Source organism: Grammomys surdaster, unplaced genomic scaffold, assembly GCF_004785775.1.
Source record: "Grammomys surdaster isolate TR1022 unplaced genomic scaffold, NIH_TR_1.0 125849, whole genome shotgun sequence".
NCBI classification, from domain to species: domain Eukaryota; kingdom Metazoa; phylum Chordata; class Mammalia; order Rodentia; family Muridae; genus Grammomys; species Grammomys surdaster.
In genome coordinates this window covers 2,083,052-2,099,916 of record NW_021620675.1, presented here as the reverse complement: position 1 = coordinate 2,099,916, position 16,865 = coordinate 2,083,052, and the positions used below count along the sequence as shown (strand labels likewise).

At 40.9% G+C, this 16,865-nt stretch overlaps 1 protein-coding gene across 6 annotated transcripts in view; it reads left to right on the top strand.

Moving 5' to 3' along the window:
* Nucleotides 1-20: 20 nt before the first annotated feature.
* Nucleotides 21-16,865, top strand: part of Arnt (aryl hydrocarbon receptor nuclear translocator) — a 62,307-nt gene continuing 45,462 nt past the window's right edge. For 4 of the 6 annotated variants that reach the window (XM_028789645.1, XM_028789643.1, XM_028789641.1 and 1 more), the window contains exons 1-2: nucleotides 3,689-3,825; nucleotides 15,046-15,157. In XM_028789645.1, coding sequence (XP_028645478.1) covers nucleotides 3,801-3,825; nucleotides 15,046-15,157 — 137 coding nt within the window. In that variant the 5' untranslated portion in view covers nucleotides 3,689-3,800. Of the gene's footprint in view, nucleotides 194-3,688; nucleotides 3,826-15,045; nucleotides 15,158-16,865 lie in introns of those variants that run through there. The other 2 variants (XM_028789642.1, XM_028789644.1) reach the window with 2 other exon arrangements.

Genomic DNA, 16,865 nt, shown 5'->3' with positions numbered 1-16,865 from the left:
AGAAATACAAGGTGAAATTTGACAACAAAGGAAAGAGTCTGCTGTCTTGGAACCATATTGCCTATGATTACCACCCTCCCGCTGACAAGCTGTTTGTGGGCAGTCGAGTGGTGGCCAAATACAAAGATGGAAATCAGGTCTGGCTTTATGCTGGCATTGTAGCTGAGACCCCTAACGTCAAGAACAAGCTCAGGTACCTGAACAGGGATTGTAGACTGTAGGGGAATAGGGGGCCCATCTCATACTGTGGTCAGAATTTCACTGTTTTCACTTTTTTTTTTTTTTTAAGACAACATGTCTTATGCTTCCATCAATGTCTTCCTGTATCTTAGATTGGTCTCAAAGTCACAAACCTCCCTCTGTGCCTTTCTAGTGCCAGAGTTAGAGATATGGGCCACCACACCTGGCTCTTTAAGCACAAAAATACTCATGGAAATTGGAAGATTAATATAGGTTAGGGAGTACAATTGGAAGAAACAAAGTGGAGATTAATCCGTAGCATAGGAATACGATAGGAAAATCCACATTTGGGTTTTTTTTTTTTTTTTTTCAGGTTGGATTTTTTGTTTCTTGAGACAGGGTTTCTGTGTAGCTCTGGCTGTCTTTGAACTTGCTCTGTAGACCATCTCAAAGAGATGGCCTGCATCTGCCTTCTGAGTGAGTGTTGGGATTAAAGGTGTGCCACCATAGGCATTCAGGTTGGTTGTTTTTGATTTTATTTATTTCACCTTACAGGGTTTTTTTTTATTATTATTATTGTGACAGGGTCTCATAACTCTGAGTAGCCTGATACATGCTATGTAGATCAGGCTAGCTTGAAATTCTTACTTCCACCTGCCTTGACCTCTCAGGTGCTGGCATTAAACAGTCCACTACTGTGGTAGGAATTTAGTTAGGAAGTGAAACAGAACATTGGGGAACGCAGCTTTCTGATAGTCTGTTAGTGGCTTGCTCAGCCTGCTTTTTCTATACAGTGTTGGACTACCTGCTTATGGTGCCCCCTGAACCATATGTTGGACCATTCCATGTTAATCGTTAATCAAGACACTATCATACAGACTTGTCTACGCCAGTGTAATGGAATTTTTTGTTTGATGGTGACAGGGTCTTGTAATGAGTGGCCTGAAACTTGGTACATAGACCAAGCTGGCCTGAAACGGATAGAGATCCACCTGCTTCGCCCTCCCAATTGCTGGTATTAAAGGTGTGCACCACAATGCCAGGTTGGAGGCCATGTCTTAATGACATTTCCTCCTTTCAGATGATCATAGTTTGTGTCAAATTTATAAAAACAAAACAAAACATGACATCTAAATAGCACACTTGACTATTATAAGAAATTATAGTCTAGTGGTGTTGCATGCTTTTAATCCCAGTACTTGGGAGGTAGAAGCCAATGTATCTCTGTGAGTTGGATGACAGGCTGGTCTACAAATTAAGTTCTAGAACATCTAGGACTGTTAACATAAGGAAATCATGTGTCGAAAAACCAAAGTAAAATAAAGTCGTGGTTAAATTTTTTTTTGTATGTAATAGGCATGTTGACTTACACCTATAATTATGTATTAAAAAACTATGGTACAAGGACCAATTCAAGTTTGAAGATACCCTGGCCTACATGGCTAGGCCAGGGTATCCTGAGTGACAGTGTGAAATCCTATTTCATAAGGCTATCAATTGTTAGTTGCCTATGGTCCCAATTGGCAATAATCCCTGTTCTGAGGTTCTCCAGAGTTCAGCCTTACATACTGAGTTTCTGTGTCAACAAACAAATGAGCTAAAGAGATGGCTCAGTGGTTACGAGGATTTGCTGCTCCTCTAAATGACCTGAGTTAAGTTTCCAATACTCCTGTGGAATGGTTCACAACTGCTTGTAACTCCAGGTTGATAGGATCTGACTTGTCAGCCTAATCGTCTTCCTGCACAACTTAAATACAGACACAGGTTCATATAATTAAAAATAAAACTATCCAAAACCCCAAGAAAACGTCTAAACAAACCACCCATTCAACCAAACAACCTAAAGCAACCAACAAACAACCAGATAAGAAGCCATTATGTCATCTAGCCTCTCACTGTACCTCCTGTTAGTAGATGATTTGAGTATGTGTGCGTGTGTGCGTGGGTGATTGCGCATGTGACGTATGTGGAGGCTCAAGGATAGCTGTTGAGTTCTCTCCTTGAACCTTTATGTGACTTTTGGAGGCTCCAACTTCAAGTGCCTTTAGCTCTTGAGCCATCTTGTCTCAGTTCTACTTCAAATGTTTTTTTTATAAAAATTTTTTTTTTTGAGACAGGGTTTCTCTGTCCTGGAACTCACTCTGTAGACCAGGCTGGCCTCGAACTCAGAAATCCACCTGCCTCTGCCTCCCAAGTGCTGGGATTAAAGTCGAGCGCCACCACTGCCTGGCTGTTTTAAAACTTTTGTGTATGTGTGAGTGCACATGCTATGGTGTGAGGAAAGTTGAAGATTTGCAGGAGTCCTCTCTTGTGTAAGTTCAGAGTATTGGATCTTGGGAAGTTAGGTGTAGCTGTGTATAGCTTACTAGTGGAGTCGTCTTTGTGGCTGATTTTTAAATATTTGGTGAATCAGACTGATAACAAGCCAAAGAGTAGTGCCATATGTTTATAGTTCTAACATTGACAGGAGAGGCGTTAGACTCAGGAATTCAAGGCCATTTTCATCTACATAGTGAATCATCTGAGTTCATGAGTCCTTGTTTTGAAGGACAAAATTACCCCCCTCCCCCTCCAATCCACATCTACATGGGAATGAATGTAGTAGGTTTGAATGTTAAAATTTCATTTACTTTGCTTCTCACTACTGGATTAATTTGCAAGGTGCCCTTTGTTCATGTCTTTGACTTTCTTGTTTTTGAGATAGTATCTTTCTATATAGCTCCTGCTGTCCTAGAACTCACTATGTAGACCAGGCTGGTTTTGAACTCAGAGAAATTGGCCAGCCTCTGCCTCCTGAGCACTGGGATGCACCGGGTGGTGGTGGCGGCGGCGCACGCCTTTAATCCCAGCACTTGAGAGGCAGAGAGAGACAGGTGGATTTCTGAGTTCGAGGCCAGCCTGGTCTACAGAGTGAGTTCCAGGACAGCTAGGGCTACACAGAGAAACCCTGTCTCGAAACAAACAAACCAAAAATACAAAAAACAAACAAAACAAAACAAAGAATTAGTTATCGGACTTTTACTAATAACAAAAGTTCATAAAGAAAAACAATCTAGAATGGATTAGTGATCACTATGTGAAGTCGGGACATGTTAGAACATACAGAGTATTTGTATAGCACATAAAAAGATAAAGAGGATTTGTATAGCAAATCACCTGTAGGAAGCATATACTGATGAGCCCACTAGGAAAGGAAACTTTCTAGTAAAATGCTCGGTTTCATTGCGTTTCACTGACGTCAATTTGGTTATGAATCTCTGACGCCAAGAAGGCCGGATTAGGGAAACAGCTGGTTGGCTTCCTAGCTCTGGCTTCTTAGCACAACTCGGGATATTGAACTCACTGGCCTAGTCACTAGCCCAGCCTCTATGGCGACTTACTGTTTCTATTGGTCAGTTTTCCTAAGGAGGCTGGCTAGAGGCTGACCGCGCCCATGGTGTGGGGCGTGTCTTCTCCCCAGGATGGGGGGGGGGGTCGGGCATCCGCCATCTTGGATTCCGTGGTAGCGGTGGCGGCGGTAAGGTGCCGATTCTGTGGAGTGGCTCTTCCCTCCCCTCCCCCAGCTCGGTGGCGGCTGCCCCTCCCACTGAGGGTGGCGCAGCGACGGTGCCATCTCGACCATGGCGGCAACTGCAGCTAACCCAGGTAAAGAGACAGAAAGGACTGACAAGTGCGGAGAGCCAGAGCAGAGCTGTAGGGCCGTGGCGTTCGGGGGTTGGGGGAGGGGTGTCGAGGAGGCGCCTTGCCCGGAGGAGCTAGGAGGGTGACGGGTGTCTGGGCGTTCTGTGCCTCAACTTTTGGAGTAGTGGCGGTGCTTGGCTGGGCGCCTCCACTCTGCTAGGGAGTGGTGTGGTCTTTTAACCCTCTGTCAGCTGATGTCCCCTGATACCTAGTAAATAACTGGGCAAACTGACTTGGTTTAACTGCGAGAGTAATCTGAGCTGTAGAAGGGGCCACGTTGATGTTTTGCAAGTTCTTGATTCTGCAGTTGGAAAGGTTTAGATTTAAATAGAAAACTTATTTCTTTGAGAATCTGCTCAGATTCTTGTAGCTTGTAACTCTCCCCCCATCCCCCTCGGGCTACATTTGAAACTTAGGGTTTACATGTTTTAGCATAGTTATTAGCGTCTTGCTGCAGAAGACAGAAGTTTGGGTAATGGTTATAGTTCAGGACAGGTCTTTAGTCCAGAACCCAGGTTTAAATCTTGTTGGGTCGAGGTGGAGCAACTCCTGTCCCGGGCCATTTGTCTGTGGACGTCCTCTTGCTTGTTTGTCTGTCTCTGTCTCTCTTTTATCTTATTTTGAGTCAGGGTCTTACGCTAGCCCCAGGTTGACTTTGAACTGCAGTCTCCTGTCTCAGTTTTCCAACTACTGGAAATACTAGGCATGACCTATCACACCTGGCTGTTCAGTCCTCTCTCTACTGTATTACAGTTACATCTTAGGAAGTATTTCATTTTAGTCGGCCTGATTTACTTTGCCATTCTCCAACAAAGTAAATCCATCATTTCCCAGAAGTCTGTGTCATCATAGCCTTTAGAAAACAAGAGTTTGGAGGGAGGGTTGTGTGTGTAGTGTTGGTCTCTGCTGTTTCACATTGAAATTTTAAGTTTTATCTTGTTAATGTCTTATACAATATTGTATTACAATAACAGGGTACACATACACACACACACACACACACTCTAGCTAAATCACTGTGAAATGTACAGTTTTTCCATTATTTCTGGAAACAGCTTTTTTATTTGAGAGAGAAAGATCTACATAGCCCTAGAACTTACTACATAGGCTAGGTTGGGTTCAAATTCATAGAGATCATATGCCAGTATCAGCTTTTTAAAAATTGTTTTTTAAGTTTTAAAATTTTAAGAATGTTTACCTACCTCTGAGTGCAGGTATGGGAGGAGTCCGGAATAGGGTGTTGGATCCCCTGGAGCTAGAGTTTCAGGCAGCTGTAAGTCCCATGATGTGGATGCTAGGAACTGACATTAGGTTCTATAAGTGTAACATACACTTACAACATCTGAACCTTCCTTTCAGCCCCTGAATATCAGTTTTTTTAATCTTAAGTTATTTTTTTACATGAAGATGAAGTAAATTGTCAAGAAACTATGGGAATATTTGATGAATTATAGAATAAAAGTATACAACTGAAAATGTTAGGGAAAATCAGACCTTGTAGTAAAATAGCCCATGTCTGATTAGAGTAAACAAGATTTCAAACTGATCACATGTTGCAAAATCCTTATATAACTCTTCAGATTGCAAAGTGCTTCTCTTGTTAAGGGCCATAGATAAACAAATTTTAGTAAGGCAGAAGCTTTTCTAGCCTTGGGGGAGGGATGAAGCTGCTCTATTTTTTCTGATTTTAAACAAGTTACCAGAATGCCTGTCTCTTGACCAGATATTCATTTCCTTATCAATATTAGCTTACATCTCTAAGCAGGAAATAGTAATTTTTTCTACTTTTTTTCTGAGTGGGGGTTTTCGAGAGGCTGGCCTGCAGTGTTCTATGAAGATCAGGCTGGCCTTGAACTTGCAGTGGTCTTCTTGCTTCTATATTCAAGTGCTAGAATTACAGGCATGTGCCATTGTATAAAAAACTACCAAAACTTTTTTAAAAATAAGATTTAAGAATCCTTTTTAATGAAACAGTTGATTGTTTTGACTTTGGCTTTTCAAGGCAGGGTTTCTTTGTGTATTCTTGGCTGTCCTGGAACTATCTGTAGACCAGGCTGGCCTCAAACTCAAAATCTGCCTGCTTCTGCCTCCTGAGTGCTGGATTGAAGGTGTGAGTCATCACCAGTAGAATTAGTTGATTTTACTTATTGTTATTTGATTGCTTTTTTCAATTTTGAGGTTGCATTTTGTTTGGTTTTTGTAGATGGCCTCTTCCTGATGCAGGATAGAAAGACACATGAGCACGTGGGAAGGAAAAGGAGTCCCTTCACAGTTTGGCTGAAGATATAACATTTGCTTCAGTCCTTTCACCTTTCCCAACTGTAGAACTGCAGTTTTCTAGAAATCTCACTAAAAATGCTTTTGTAGTACAAGGGTATGTTATGTTTAATCCCTTGTGTAACCTGCACGGTTCCTGGAGCAAAGTCATCATAGGCACTTATCGAGCAGAGGGAGACCAGGCTGGAACGCCTTTAATCTTTGCAGAGGCAGGGGGATATCTTAATTCATGGCTCTCCTGGTCTACAAAGTCAGTTCCATGCTACATAGTGAGACCTTGTTTCAAAACCAAAAGCCAAACCAAACCAAACAAAAAACTAAAAAGATGAGGAGTATGTGCTTAACAAACCTTTGCGAATTTAAGAGTCTTCTTAAATTTTAGTCTGCTGTTAGTGACGGCGTCGATCCCAGCGGTTTCTGCTGTAGCTGACATCCCTATGTAGCCATCTTTGCCTCAGCCTTTGATGCACTGGGTTATAGGTATGAGCCTAGAATTACACACTCACTGAGATTGACCCTCTGCGCTCTTTATCATCTGTCTTTCCATCCTTTCCTTTTCCTAGCTCAAGATTTCTTTTTTCCATATAGAGAATTCTTCCATCTCTTCTAATTTATTGATCCCATGTTCAGTACATAGATGATAATTAAGTCATAAAGTACTTTTTGTTGTTGCTCCCCACCCCTTACCCTTTTGTGTCAAACAGGATATGTTTTAGACTGTTGAATTTTTGAAAATTAGATTTGTGACTGGAGGGATATACAATGAGACATGTACTATGTTCAAAGTGTACTTGTGCACAGGCCAGAAGACGTTAGATGTCCACCTCTGTAACTTTCTGCCTTATTCCTTTGAGGCAAGATTTCTTCTTAAATGTGGACATCTTACTGTGTCACTCTACCCCATTTCTTTGAAGCCAGGTCTCTCCCTGAACCTGAGGCTTATGTGTTTTGCTAGGCTGACAGTCAGCAAGCCCTAGCAGCCTTCCTGTCTTAGACCCTCAGAGTGCAGGGATTTCTAGTGGATGCAGGATTATGCCAGACTTCTTCTGTGGGTTCTGGGATCCAAACTCAGGTCTCAAGATTGTGTAGCAAGTGCTCTTAACCACTGAATCATCTCTTCATTCCATACCCACCTCAGTTTTTTGAGACAGGATCTGTTACTGGCCTGGAGTGTGCTGAGGAGGATAAGCTTCTGGTCAGTGGGCCCAAGGATCTGGGTTTCAGCTTTACTGTGCTGGAAATGCAAGTAAATGTTAACATGCCTTGTCTTTTTTTTTTTTTTTTTTTTTTTGGTTTTTCGAGATAGGATTTCTCTGTTTAGCCCTGGCTGTCCTGGAAATCACTCTGTAGACCAGGCTGGCCTCGATGCCCTGTCTTTTTATGTGGGTTCTGGAGATTAACTCAGGACCTTATTGCTTGATTGGCAAGTCTTTATTTATTGATTGAGGGGCTACCAAGCCCCTTATTATTAATTAGCCAATGTTCTTAATTGCTGGTCATATCTCCAGCCTTACTTTAAAAAAAAAAGATTTTAATTAAATTATGCACATTGGTGTTGTAGTTACTTTTCTGTGGTCATGAAAAGACACCATGACCACGGCAACTTAGAGAAGCATCAATTTATTAGACTTGAATTTTCCAGAGGTAAGTCCATGATCATTGTGGCTGGAAGCATGGCAGCAGGCTACTTCCAACAAAGCTATACCTCCTAATTCTTCCCAAGACAATAACACCAACTGTGGACCAAGAATTCAAATATAGGAACCTGTGGGGACCATTCTCATTCAAAAGACCATAATTACTATGTGTAGGTTTGTTCATGTGAGTGCAGGTGCCCTTGGAGGCCAGAAGAAGGCATTGATTCTCTTGTAGCTGCAATTACAGGAGGTTGTGAGCCATCTAATGTGGGTTTTCAGAACTGAGCTCATGTGCTATACAGGAACAGCAAGCTGTCTTAACCACTGAGCCATCTCTCCAGCCCCCCAAATCTATTTATCTTTCTTTTTTTTTCTTCTTAAAAGAAATGAACCATCTTACTAACTCCGCAGTTAAAATACAATACACTTTGTTTCTGAGGCAAGTCTCATTTAGACTAGCCTAGGTTGGAACCCACTATGTCACTGAGGATGACCTTGAATTTTTTTTTTTAATTATTTTATGTATGTGCATACACTGTAGCTGTCTTCAGACACACCAGAAGAGGGCATCAGATCCCATTACAGATGATTGTAAGCCACCATGTGGTTCCTGGGAATTGAACTTAGGATCTCTAGAAGAGCAGTCAGTGCTCTTAATGCCTGAGCCATCTCCTCATTCCTGATGTTAAATTTCAGATCCAACTGTTCATGATCTTATAGTCACAGCCATGCCTGTCTTACAGTGTGCCATGGGTGGATGGACCCCAGGGCTGGTACATGCTTGGCAAACATTCCACCAACTGAGCTACATACTCAGTGGGTAACATTTTTGGAAAGAAACTTCAGTTGTTGTACTATGCAGTAGACTTGTGGTACCAATTTTTTAAATCTTCTATTTTCCTAGAAGTTAAAAAGTAAAGACTTATGTTGAGAATGGTGGCCATGCATCAGAATACAAAAAGTGGGTCTGGAGAGTGGCTATGCCATTAAGAAGCAAGCACTGGCTGCTCTTGGAGAGGAATCAGGTTTGGTTCCCAACACATACATGGTGCTGTTTACAGCTATAGTTCCAGTAGCTCTATTGCTGCCTTCTGCCCTCTGTGGGCACTAAGCATGCATGTGTTGCATATATATACATAGACAAAACAAACACATAAAGTCATTCATTTAAAATAAAAAACAGAACAGTTCTCTGATGTTACAATTTTATAAACCATCTTGAAAAAATGTTTCCATTATGTATCTAGTGTTTTATCAGCTATAGAACTGATTTCATTCAAATATTGTAATAATAAAAGAATGCTTTTACACCCCTTTGAACTCAGCTGAGTTTGAACCAATTCCCCCACCCTCAGGTGGTAGGCCCTGCTTGTATAACCTGGTTGAATTGCTTGATTTGCTGTTTTGACAGAGTCTGGGTATGTGGTTCAGGCTAGACTTAAGCTCTCTATCTCTCCTGAGTATTTAAGAGATGGATATGAGAACCTCAGCTGGGTAGTGAGTTCAAGGCCAACTTCTGGGCTACATGAGACTGCCTCAGCTTTCCCAGTACTAGGTTTATAGGCCTGACCTACTATGCCTTGCTAAATCTATCTATTTTTAGGAATGCTGTCCTATTTGTCCATGATGACTTCAGTAGGTAGATGTTGGAGTGAGTACATTGTAAATAAAACAACACTGAAGAGGGGCTTCTGTGCCGGCAAAGATCTGTGAATTCTGAGGCCAGACAAAACTATACAGTGAGACCCTGTCTCAAAACAGAAACAAATAAAAACAAAGAATGATAACTCTTTCATTTTTTTTATTTTTAAAATATTTATTTGCTTTATGTGTATATGTGTACCTGAGTGTATGTTTGTATACCACATGGGTTTAGAAGCCTGCAGAGGTCAAAAGAGGAGGACTTTAAGTCTCCTGGAACTGGAGTTATAGATGCTTGTGAGCCACCATGTTGGTACTGGGATTTGAACCTGGGTCTCTGCAAGAACAGTCAGTTCTTTTAAGTCTGGAGATATCTCTGTAGTTCTTATTCATATTCTCTCAGTTTCTTTCTCTCTCTCTCTCTCTCTCTCTCTCTCTCTCTCTCTCTCTCTCTCTCTCTCTCTCTCTCTCTCTAGTTTTTTGAGACAGGGTATCTCTGTGTAGTTCTGGCTGTCCTGGAACTCATTCTATAGGCTGGCCTTGAACTCAGAAATCTGCCTGCCTCTGCCTCCCAAGTGCTGGGATTAAAGGCGTGCGCCACCACTGCCCGGCTTGTTCTTATTCTCCTATCATAAAGTCTCTTCTATTTACTTTCTCCCAAAATTATAATTTTTAAAACTTTTACATCTTCCTTCCAGGGATGGTGGCACACACCATTAATCCCAGCACTTGGGAAGCAAAGGCAGGCGGATCTCTGTGAGTTTTAGGCCAGCCTGGTCTACAAATCAAGTCCAGGACAGCCAGGGCTATTACATAGAGAAACCGTGACTTCAAAAACAAAATTATGTTTTAATTTTAAAACTTTCCTTTTCATTTTTACTGTTGTTGGATGACCAAGTAAGTTTTTCTTGTGACAGGCTCTCAAATGCTATGCTGACCCTAATCTTACTATCCTAAGGTAGGCCTTGAACTTCCAGACACTACTGCCTATACCTTTGTAGTGGTGGGATTATAGTTAGGTGCCACCACTTCAGGGTTGAGCTCAAGATTGGAGCTTCATGTATGCCAGGCAAATACCTAGCTACATGGGTTCGGTCAGCCAGAACTGGGGTGAGGTCCTGTCTTAAAAAATAATAATATTAAAAATGGGTCAGGGATGCAGCTTAGTTAGAAGAACCCTTGTGTGTCAGGCACAAGATCCTAAATCTAATCCCCAGTACATTGCAAACCCCACATCCCTCCAACCACCAGAGGGTTTCTAATCTGGATACGGTGGTGGCCTACACCTGTTTTTTGTTTGTTTGTTTTTTCCTTTGAGACCAAGTGTAGCTTAGTTGTCCTAAATTTTCATGTGAACTTCCTGTGATTCTCCTACCTGTCTCCTCAGGGCTGGAATTACAGACCTATACTACTGACAATGCAAGTAAATTCTATCAGAAGATTTCTTCAGTTCACTGCTCTTTTCATATGTATTTAGTTTTATCATTTTCTGTGAAGGGGGGTTAGTATTTTCCATTTTTTTCCATGTGGGTTGATATCAGTAAACCTTAAGTTCAAATATGTAGACACATATATGTATATATGTGTAGGTAAATAATTATATCAACTTTGGTGTGTCTTTTTGAGACCGGGTCTTACTATGTAGGCTCTGGCTAGCCTGGATCTTGCTATATGGACCAGGCTGGTCTAGAACTTAAATTAACCTGCTTCTGCCTACCATGTGTGGATATTAAAGGTATTCATCACCAAACCTAGTAATTTTGTTTTTTAAAGACTTATTTTTATTTTTAATTGTATATATGTATATATGAGTACAGGTACCCTTGGAGGTCAGAGAGGTCTGGGTCCCCTGGTGCTGGAGTTACAGATTGAGCTTCCAAGTGTAGGGAACAGAGGAAGTCCTGAGTAAATGTGCATTGTTGACATGCACATGGCCATATTGAGGTCTCCAAGGCCACAGACTCATGGGAAATTGACAAAGCTGTTACCCATATGGCCAGGCTAAAGAGAGCTGTCAAAGCTCTTCTGAATCCTCCTATGAGTGTGTTTGTATGTGTGTGTATGTGCATGTATATGCAAGTGTGGAAGTGGTGAGTACCAGGTGTTGTAAACTGCTTTACCAAGTAGAGTTTAATTGTTTCCTGTAAATTTTGCTATATTGTATTTACATTTTTGTTATCCTCTCTCTCTCTCTCTCTCCCCCCCCCCCCCGTGCGTGCGTGCGTGTGTGCGTGTGTGCGTGTGTGCGTGTGTGCGTGTGTGCGTGTGTGTGTGTGTGTGTGTGTGTGTGTGTGTGTGTGATGTGCTGGCATGTACAAGCTATTGTGAGTCAGTTTTCTCCTACTGTGGGTTCTAGGGTGGAACATTCATCAGATTTGCATGGCTGGTACTTTGACTCTCTGAGCCACTATGTCATCTCTATAGTATATTTTTGTTTTATGTATTTGTGCATATCTGTGTATGTGCTTGGAGCGCAGTGCCCTTAGAGACCAGGCAAGGATGTAGGATCCTCTAGAGCAAGAGTTACCTGTGTTTATGAGCAGCCCAACATGATGCCTTGAAGAACTCTGCAAGAGCAGTACTTGTGCTTCACCTGCATTTAGTTAAGTTTGTGACAGTTTTCTTTTGAGACTTTGACTCATTAACTGTAGGTTTTGTTTTTCCTGTTTGTAGAGATTTTCCTATCCTTTTCTGTCTTTCTCTCTTTTTTTTCCCTTTTGGTTGTTGTAGTTGTATTGACCGTCCTGGAACTTGCTTTGTAGACGAGGAGAGTTGAACTCTGTCTCCTTAGTGCTGGGGTTAAAGGTGTGTGCCACCCTGCCTGGCTCTAGACTTTTTAAAGTTTGTTTTATGAATCCTCATTTTGTCTGTGTCTTAGCATGTTTCAGGGACACTTGAAAAGAATGTCTTTGTTTTGGGTGGGATCTTTCTTTAGGTATTAAACTATTCTAGTAATGTTTTCTTCCATTTTTTAAAACAGATTTTCTTTTTCTTTTTTTAAATAAACCTGTTAATTCCTTTTTTAAAAGATTTATTTATTTTATGTATATGAGTATACTGTCACTGACTTCAGATACACCAGAAACGGACATCAGATTCCATTACAGATGGTTGTAAGCCACCATGTGGTTGTTGGGAATTGAACTCAGGACCTCTAGAAGAGCAGTCGTGCTCTTAATTGCTGAGCCATCTCTCCAACCCTTTAACAGATTTTCTAACTGTTCTTTCAGTTTTTAAGAGAGGGCTGTTCAGGGCGGGAGAGATGGCTCAGTGGTTAAGAGCACTGACTGCACTTCCAGAGGTCCTGAGTTCAAATCCCAGCAACTACATGGTGGCTCACAACCATCTGTAATGAGATCTGATGCCCTCTTCTGGTGTGTCTGAAGACAGCTACAGTGTATTCATATATAATAAATAAATAAATCTTAAAAAAAAAAAAGAGAGAGGGCTGTTCAAATCTCCAGATACAATTTTTTTTTCTTTTAGTTGTGACAGATTTTATAACACATTTTGCCCAGTGTTGTTTAGTATATGTGCATTGCTGTGTTATTGGTGGTGGATTCTCACTCTGTAATGTCTTAAGGTGTAGGCGTAGGTAAATTTTATTTGCTGTTTCTTTTAAAGATTTATTTATTTTTATTTATATGAGTACACTGTTGCTTTTTTTTTTGTTTTTTTGTTTTGTTTTTTGAGACAGGGTTTCTCTGTGCAGCCCTGGCTGTCCTGGAACTCACCCTGTAGACCAGGCTGGCCTCAAACTCAGAAATCTGCCTGCCTCTGCCTCCCAAGTGCTGGGATTAAAGGCGTGCGCCACCACGGCCCAGCCACACTGTTGCTCTCCTCTCCCTCTCTCCCTCTCCCTCTCCCCCTCCTCCTCCCCCTCTCCCCCTCTTCCTCCCCTCCCCCCCTCCCTCTCCCTCTCTCTCCCTCTCCCTCTCTCCCTCTCTTCCCCTCTCCCTCTCTTCCCCTCTCCCTCTCTCCCCCTCTCCCTCTCCCTCTTTCTTTTTAAGGTTTTTCTAGACAGGGCTTCTCTGTGTAGCCCTGGCTGTCCTGGAACTCACTCTGTAGATCTGGCTGGCCTTGAACTCAGAAATCCGCCTGCCTGTTTTCTTCAGACACACCAGAAGAGGGCATGAGATCCCATTATAGATGGTTGTAAGCCACCATGTGGTTGCTAGAAATTGAACTCAGGACCTCTAGAAGAGCAGTCATTGTTCCTAATCGCTGAGCCATCTCTCCAGCACTTATTTGCTGTTTTATCTGACTTATTTGTATATATAACAATTCCTGTAACTACAATTTTAGGGAAAAAAGCTTGATATCTCAGTGTCCCTTGGCAAGGCTCAGTCAGTCACCTCACCCAATTAATTGACAACTAATGAAGAAACTCATTGTGGTCACATTGGCATAGGAACAGATAGAAGGGTCCAGTGACCCCTAAGTCCTCTTAACTATATTGACTTCAGCTTTAGGTTTAAATAGAACAGTTTCCCCATATTCTGTGTCTTTATTTGCTAGGACTGTTTAACATTTGTTCCAGATGTTCTTTTAATTGCTTGCTGAAGAGTTTTTTATCAGGCCTACTTGCAAAAATTTTGTTAGATAATTCTAACATCTGCATTGTCTTAATAATGGCATTTATTAGCTGACTCTCCCCCACACACTGTTGTCTTGAGACCTACCTGATTCTTTGTATGACCAGTGATTTTTTTTTTTAAATTAAAACCTTGATTAAAACTTTGTATTTAAAATTTCCTTTTCTAAATACGTAATTCTTCTAATACATGATGATTAAGCCATAGCTTAAACATTTTTTTCTTTCTCTCTCTCCCTCCCTTCTTCCTCCTCCTCTCTCTCTCTCTCTCTTCTTCTCCTCCCCCCCCTCCCTCCCTCCCTCCCTCCCTCTCTCTTTCTTTCTTCCTTTCTTTCTTTCTGACAGGGTTTCTTTGTATAGCCCCTCTGGCTGTCCTGGAATTCAATCTAAAGACCAGGCTAACCTGGAACTCAGGGATCTGCCTCTCTTTGTCCCCCAAGTACTAGAATTAAAGCCATACTTGGCTTTTTGTGAGTTTTTAAAATTCAATTTCATGTGGCCTGGGGTGGCTCCAAATCCACTTTGTATATATAGTAAGATGACTTTTGAACTCTTTGTTTTGTTTTGTATTTTTTGAGACAGGGTTTCTCTGTGTAATTCTGGCTGTCCTGGAACTCCATCTGTACACCAGACTGGCCTTGAACTCTGAGATCTGCCTGCTTTTGGCTCCTGCTGGGATTAAAGGCATACACCACTACTGCTGACTTTGAACTCCTGATTTTCCTCTCCAATCTTCCAAGTGGTGGAATCGCAGATGTTTGCCACAGGCTTGGCTTGAGCCCCCCCACCCCACTTTCCTATTTAAGTTATATTTATTTACTTGTGAACAAGGCTGTGAGATCTCAGTGCATGTGTGGAGGTCATAGGCCAACTTATGAGTCAGTTCTCTCTTTCTACCATGTGGGTTCTAAGTATTGAATTAAGGTCATCAGAGTTGGCAGCAAGGGTTCTTGATGACCCTTGGTGTGAGTATTTCTTTTAGCCAGTATCATGACGTTGATTGTTGGGGATATTGATGATATTCTTTTCTGACAGAAATGACATCAGATGTGCCACCACTTGGTCCCGCCATTGCTTCTGGAAACCCTGGACCTGGGATTCAAGGTGGAGGAGCTGTTGTACAGAGGGCTGTTAAGCGAAGATCAGGGTAAGTTTGAATGTATATCATCCATGTCTCCTACCATCAACTTGATTGAGTTAGTTGCTGTTGGTTCTTGTTTATTCCCGACCACACTTTAATTGATTACTTACTACACTGCTGTCACTTAACTAACTCTAGTCCCTGAATTATTCCTTATGCAGGTTCACTATTTTAAGTAAATTTCTTTTAAATTCTTCTTGTATAATTTGAGTATAAATATAGCTATAAAGAAAAAAAAATGAGGACTGTAGAGATGGCTCAGTGGTTAAAAGCACTGACTGCTCTTCCGGAGGTCCTCACAACCATCTGTAATAGAATCAGATGCCCTCTTCTGGTGTGTCTGAAGACAGCTACAGTGTACTCATATAAATAAATAAATAAATAAATAAATAAATAAATAAATCTTAAAAAACGAAAAGAAAAAGATGAAATGGTCACGCCTATTACTTATCACTTTACTTTCATCTGACTTCATTCACAGTACCTGTGTTTCACAAAGAGTGGTGGCTTTTAATAATTACATCATTTTCATATATCTCACATAAAAATTTCTATACAGGTTAAAATTGTTTTATTGTATTTTTATTGATAAGCCTGTTTTCATTTATTTATTTATTTATTAAAAAAAAAAAAACAAAATTTTCTGGAAGGTAAAGGGACTGTAGCAAAGAAGGATTTCACTATTGTTAAAAACAAAAAACAAAAAACTGTTTCCTTTCCTTAACCTCTCTCTGTGTCTGCATTCTCAAAATCATTTTGGTAATCTTTTTTTTGTAGTTTATTAATACTTTCTTTGACTTGGAATACACAGTTCATTTAATTTCAAAAGTATTTGTTGAAGTACCAGATTTGAATGTATTTATATTTGAAGTGTGTAATAGGCTTTAAAGATAGATAGGAAAAGTTCCTAAAGTTCTGGTAGTCATTCTGTTTATTTGTAAATATACAAGACAGAATATGACAAAGGTAAGTGATGCCTAAGTCCTAGAGCTGAGTCAGAATGGAGACTGAGGCCATCCTGAGTTCCATAGTGATACTCTATCTTAAAACAAAACTAAGAACAAATTAACTAAAAAATACTATTTTTTAAGTGTATAGAAACACCACCTTTGGATGGTAAAGATTGGGAAAAGTTTTTAAAAGAAGTTTGCTTTAGGGCAGTGGTTTTCAATCTTTTTAATTATTTTATTTCTACTTAATAACTGTAATTTTGCTACTGTTAGGAATTATAACAATGCAGGATATCAGATATGCAACTCCCAAAGGGGTCATGACCCACAGGTGAGAACAGCTGTTTTAGGGCCTGTGCGGTAGCTCATTATGAGCCTAGTTACTGTTGGTTGATCCCCAGAACCCACACATTCAGGTAGAAGGAGAAAACTAACTCTACCAAATTGTCCTCTGACATGAGTGTGGTATCTACATGCACACACACTAAAGCACACAAAAATATTAAACTTAAAAATGGATGAATGAAAAAAAAAGAAGCCAGGCAGTGGTGGCGCACGCCTTTAATCCCAGCACTTGGGAGGCAGAGGCAGGCGGATTTCTGAGTTCGAGGCCAGCCTGGTCTACAGAGTGAGTTCCAGGACAGCCAGAGCTACACAGAGAAACCCTGTCTCAAAAACAAAAAACGAAAAAAAAAAGAAAAAAAAGAAAAATAGATCTCAGGAACTTTCTGTTTTTTAGGTAGGGTTTCAAGTAGCTCAGCCTA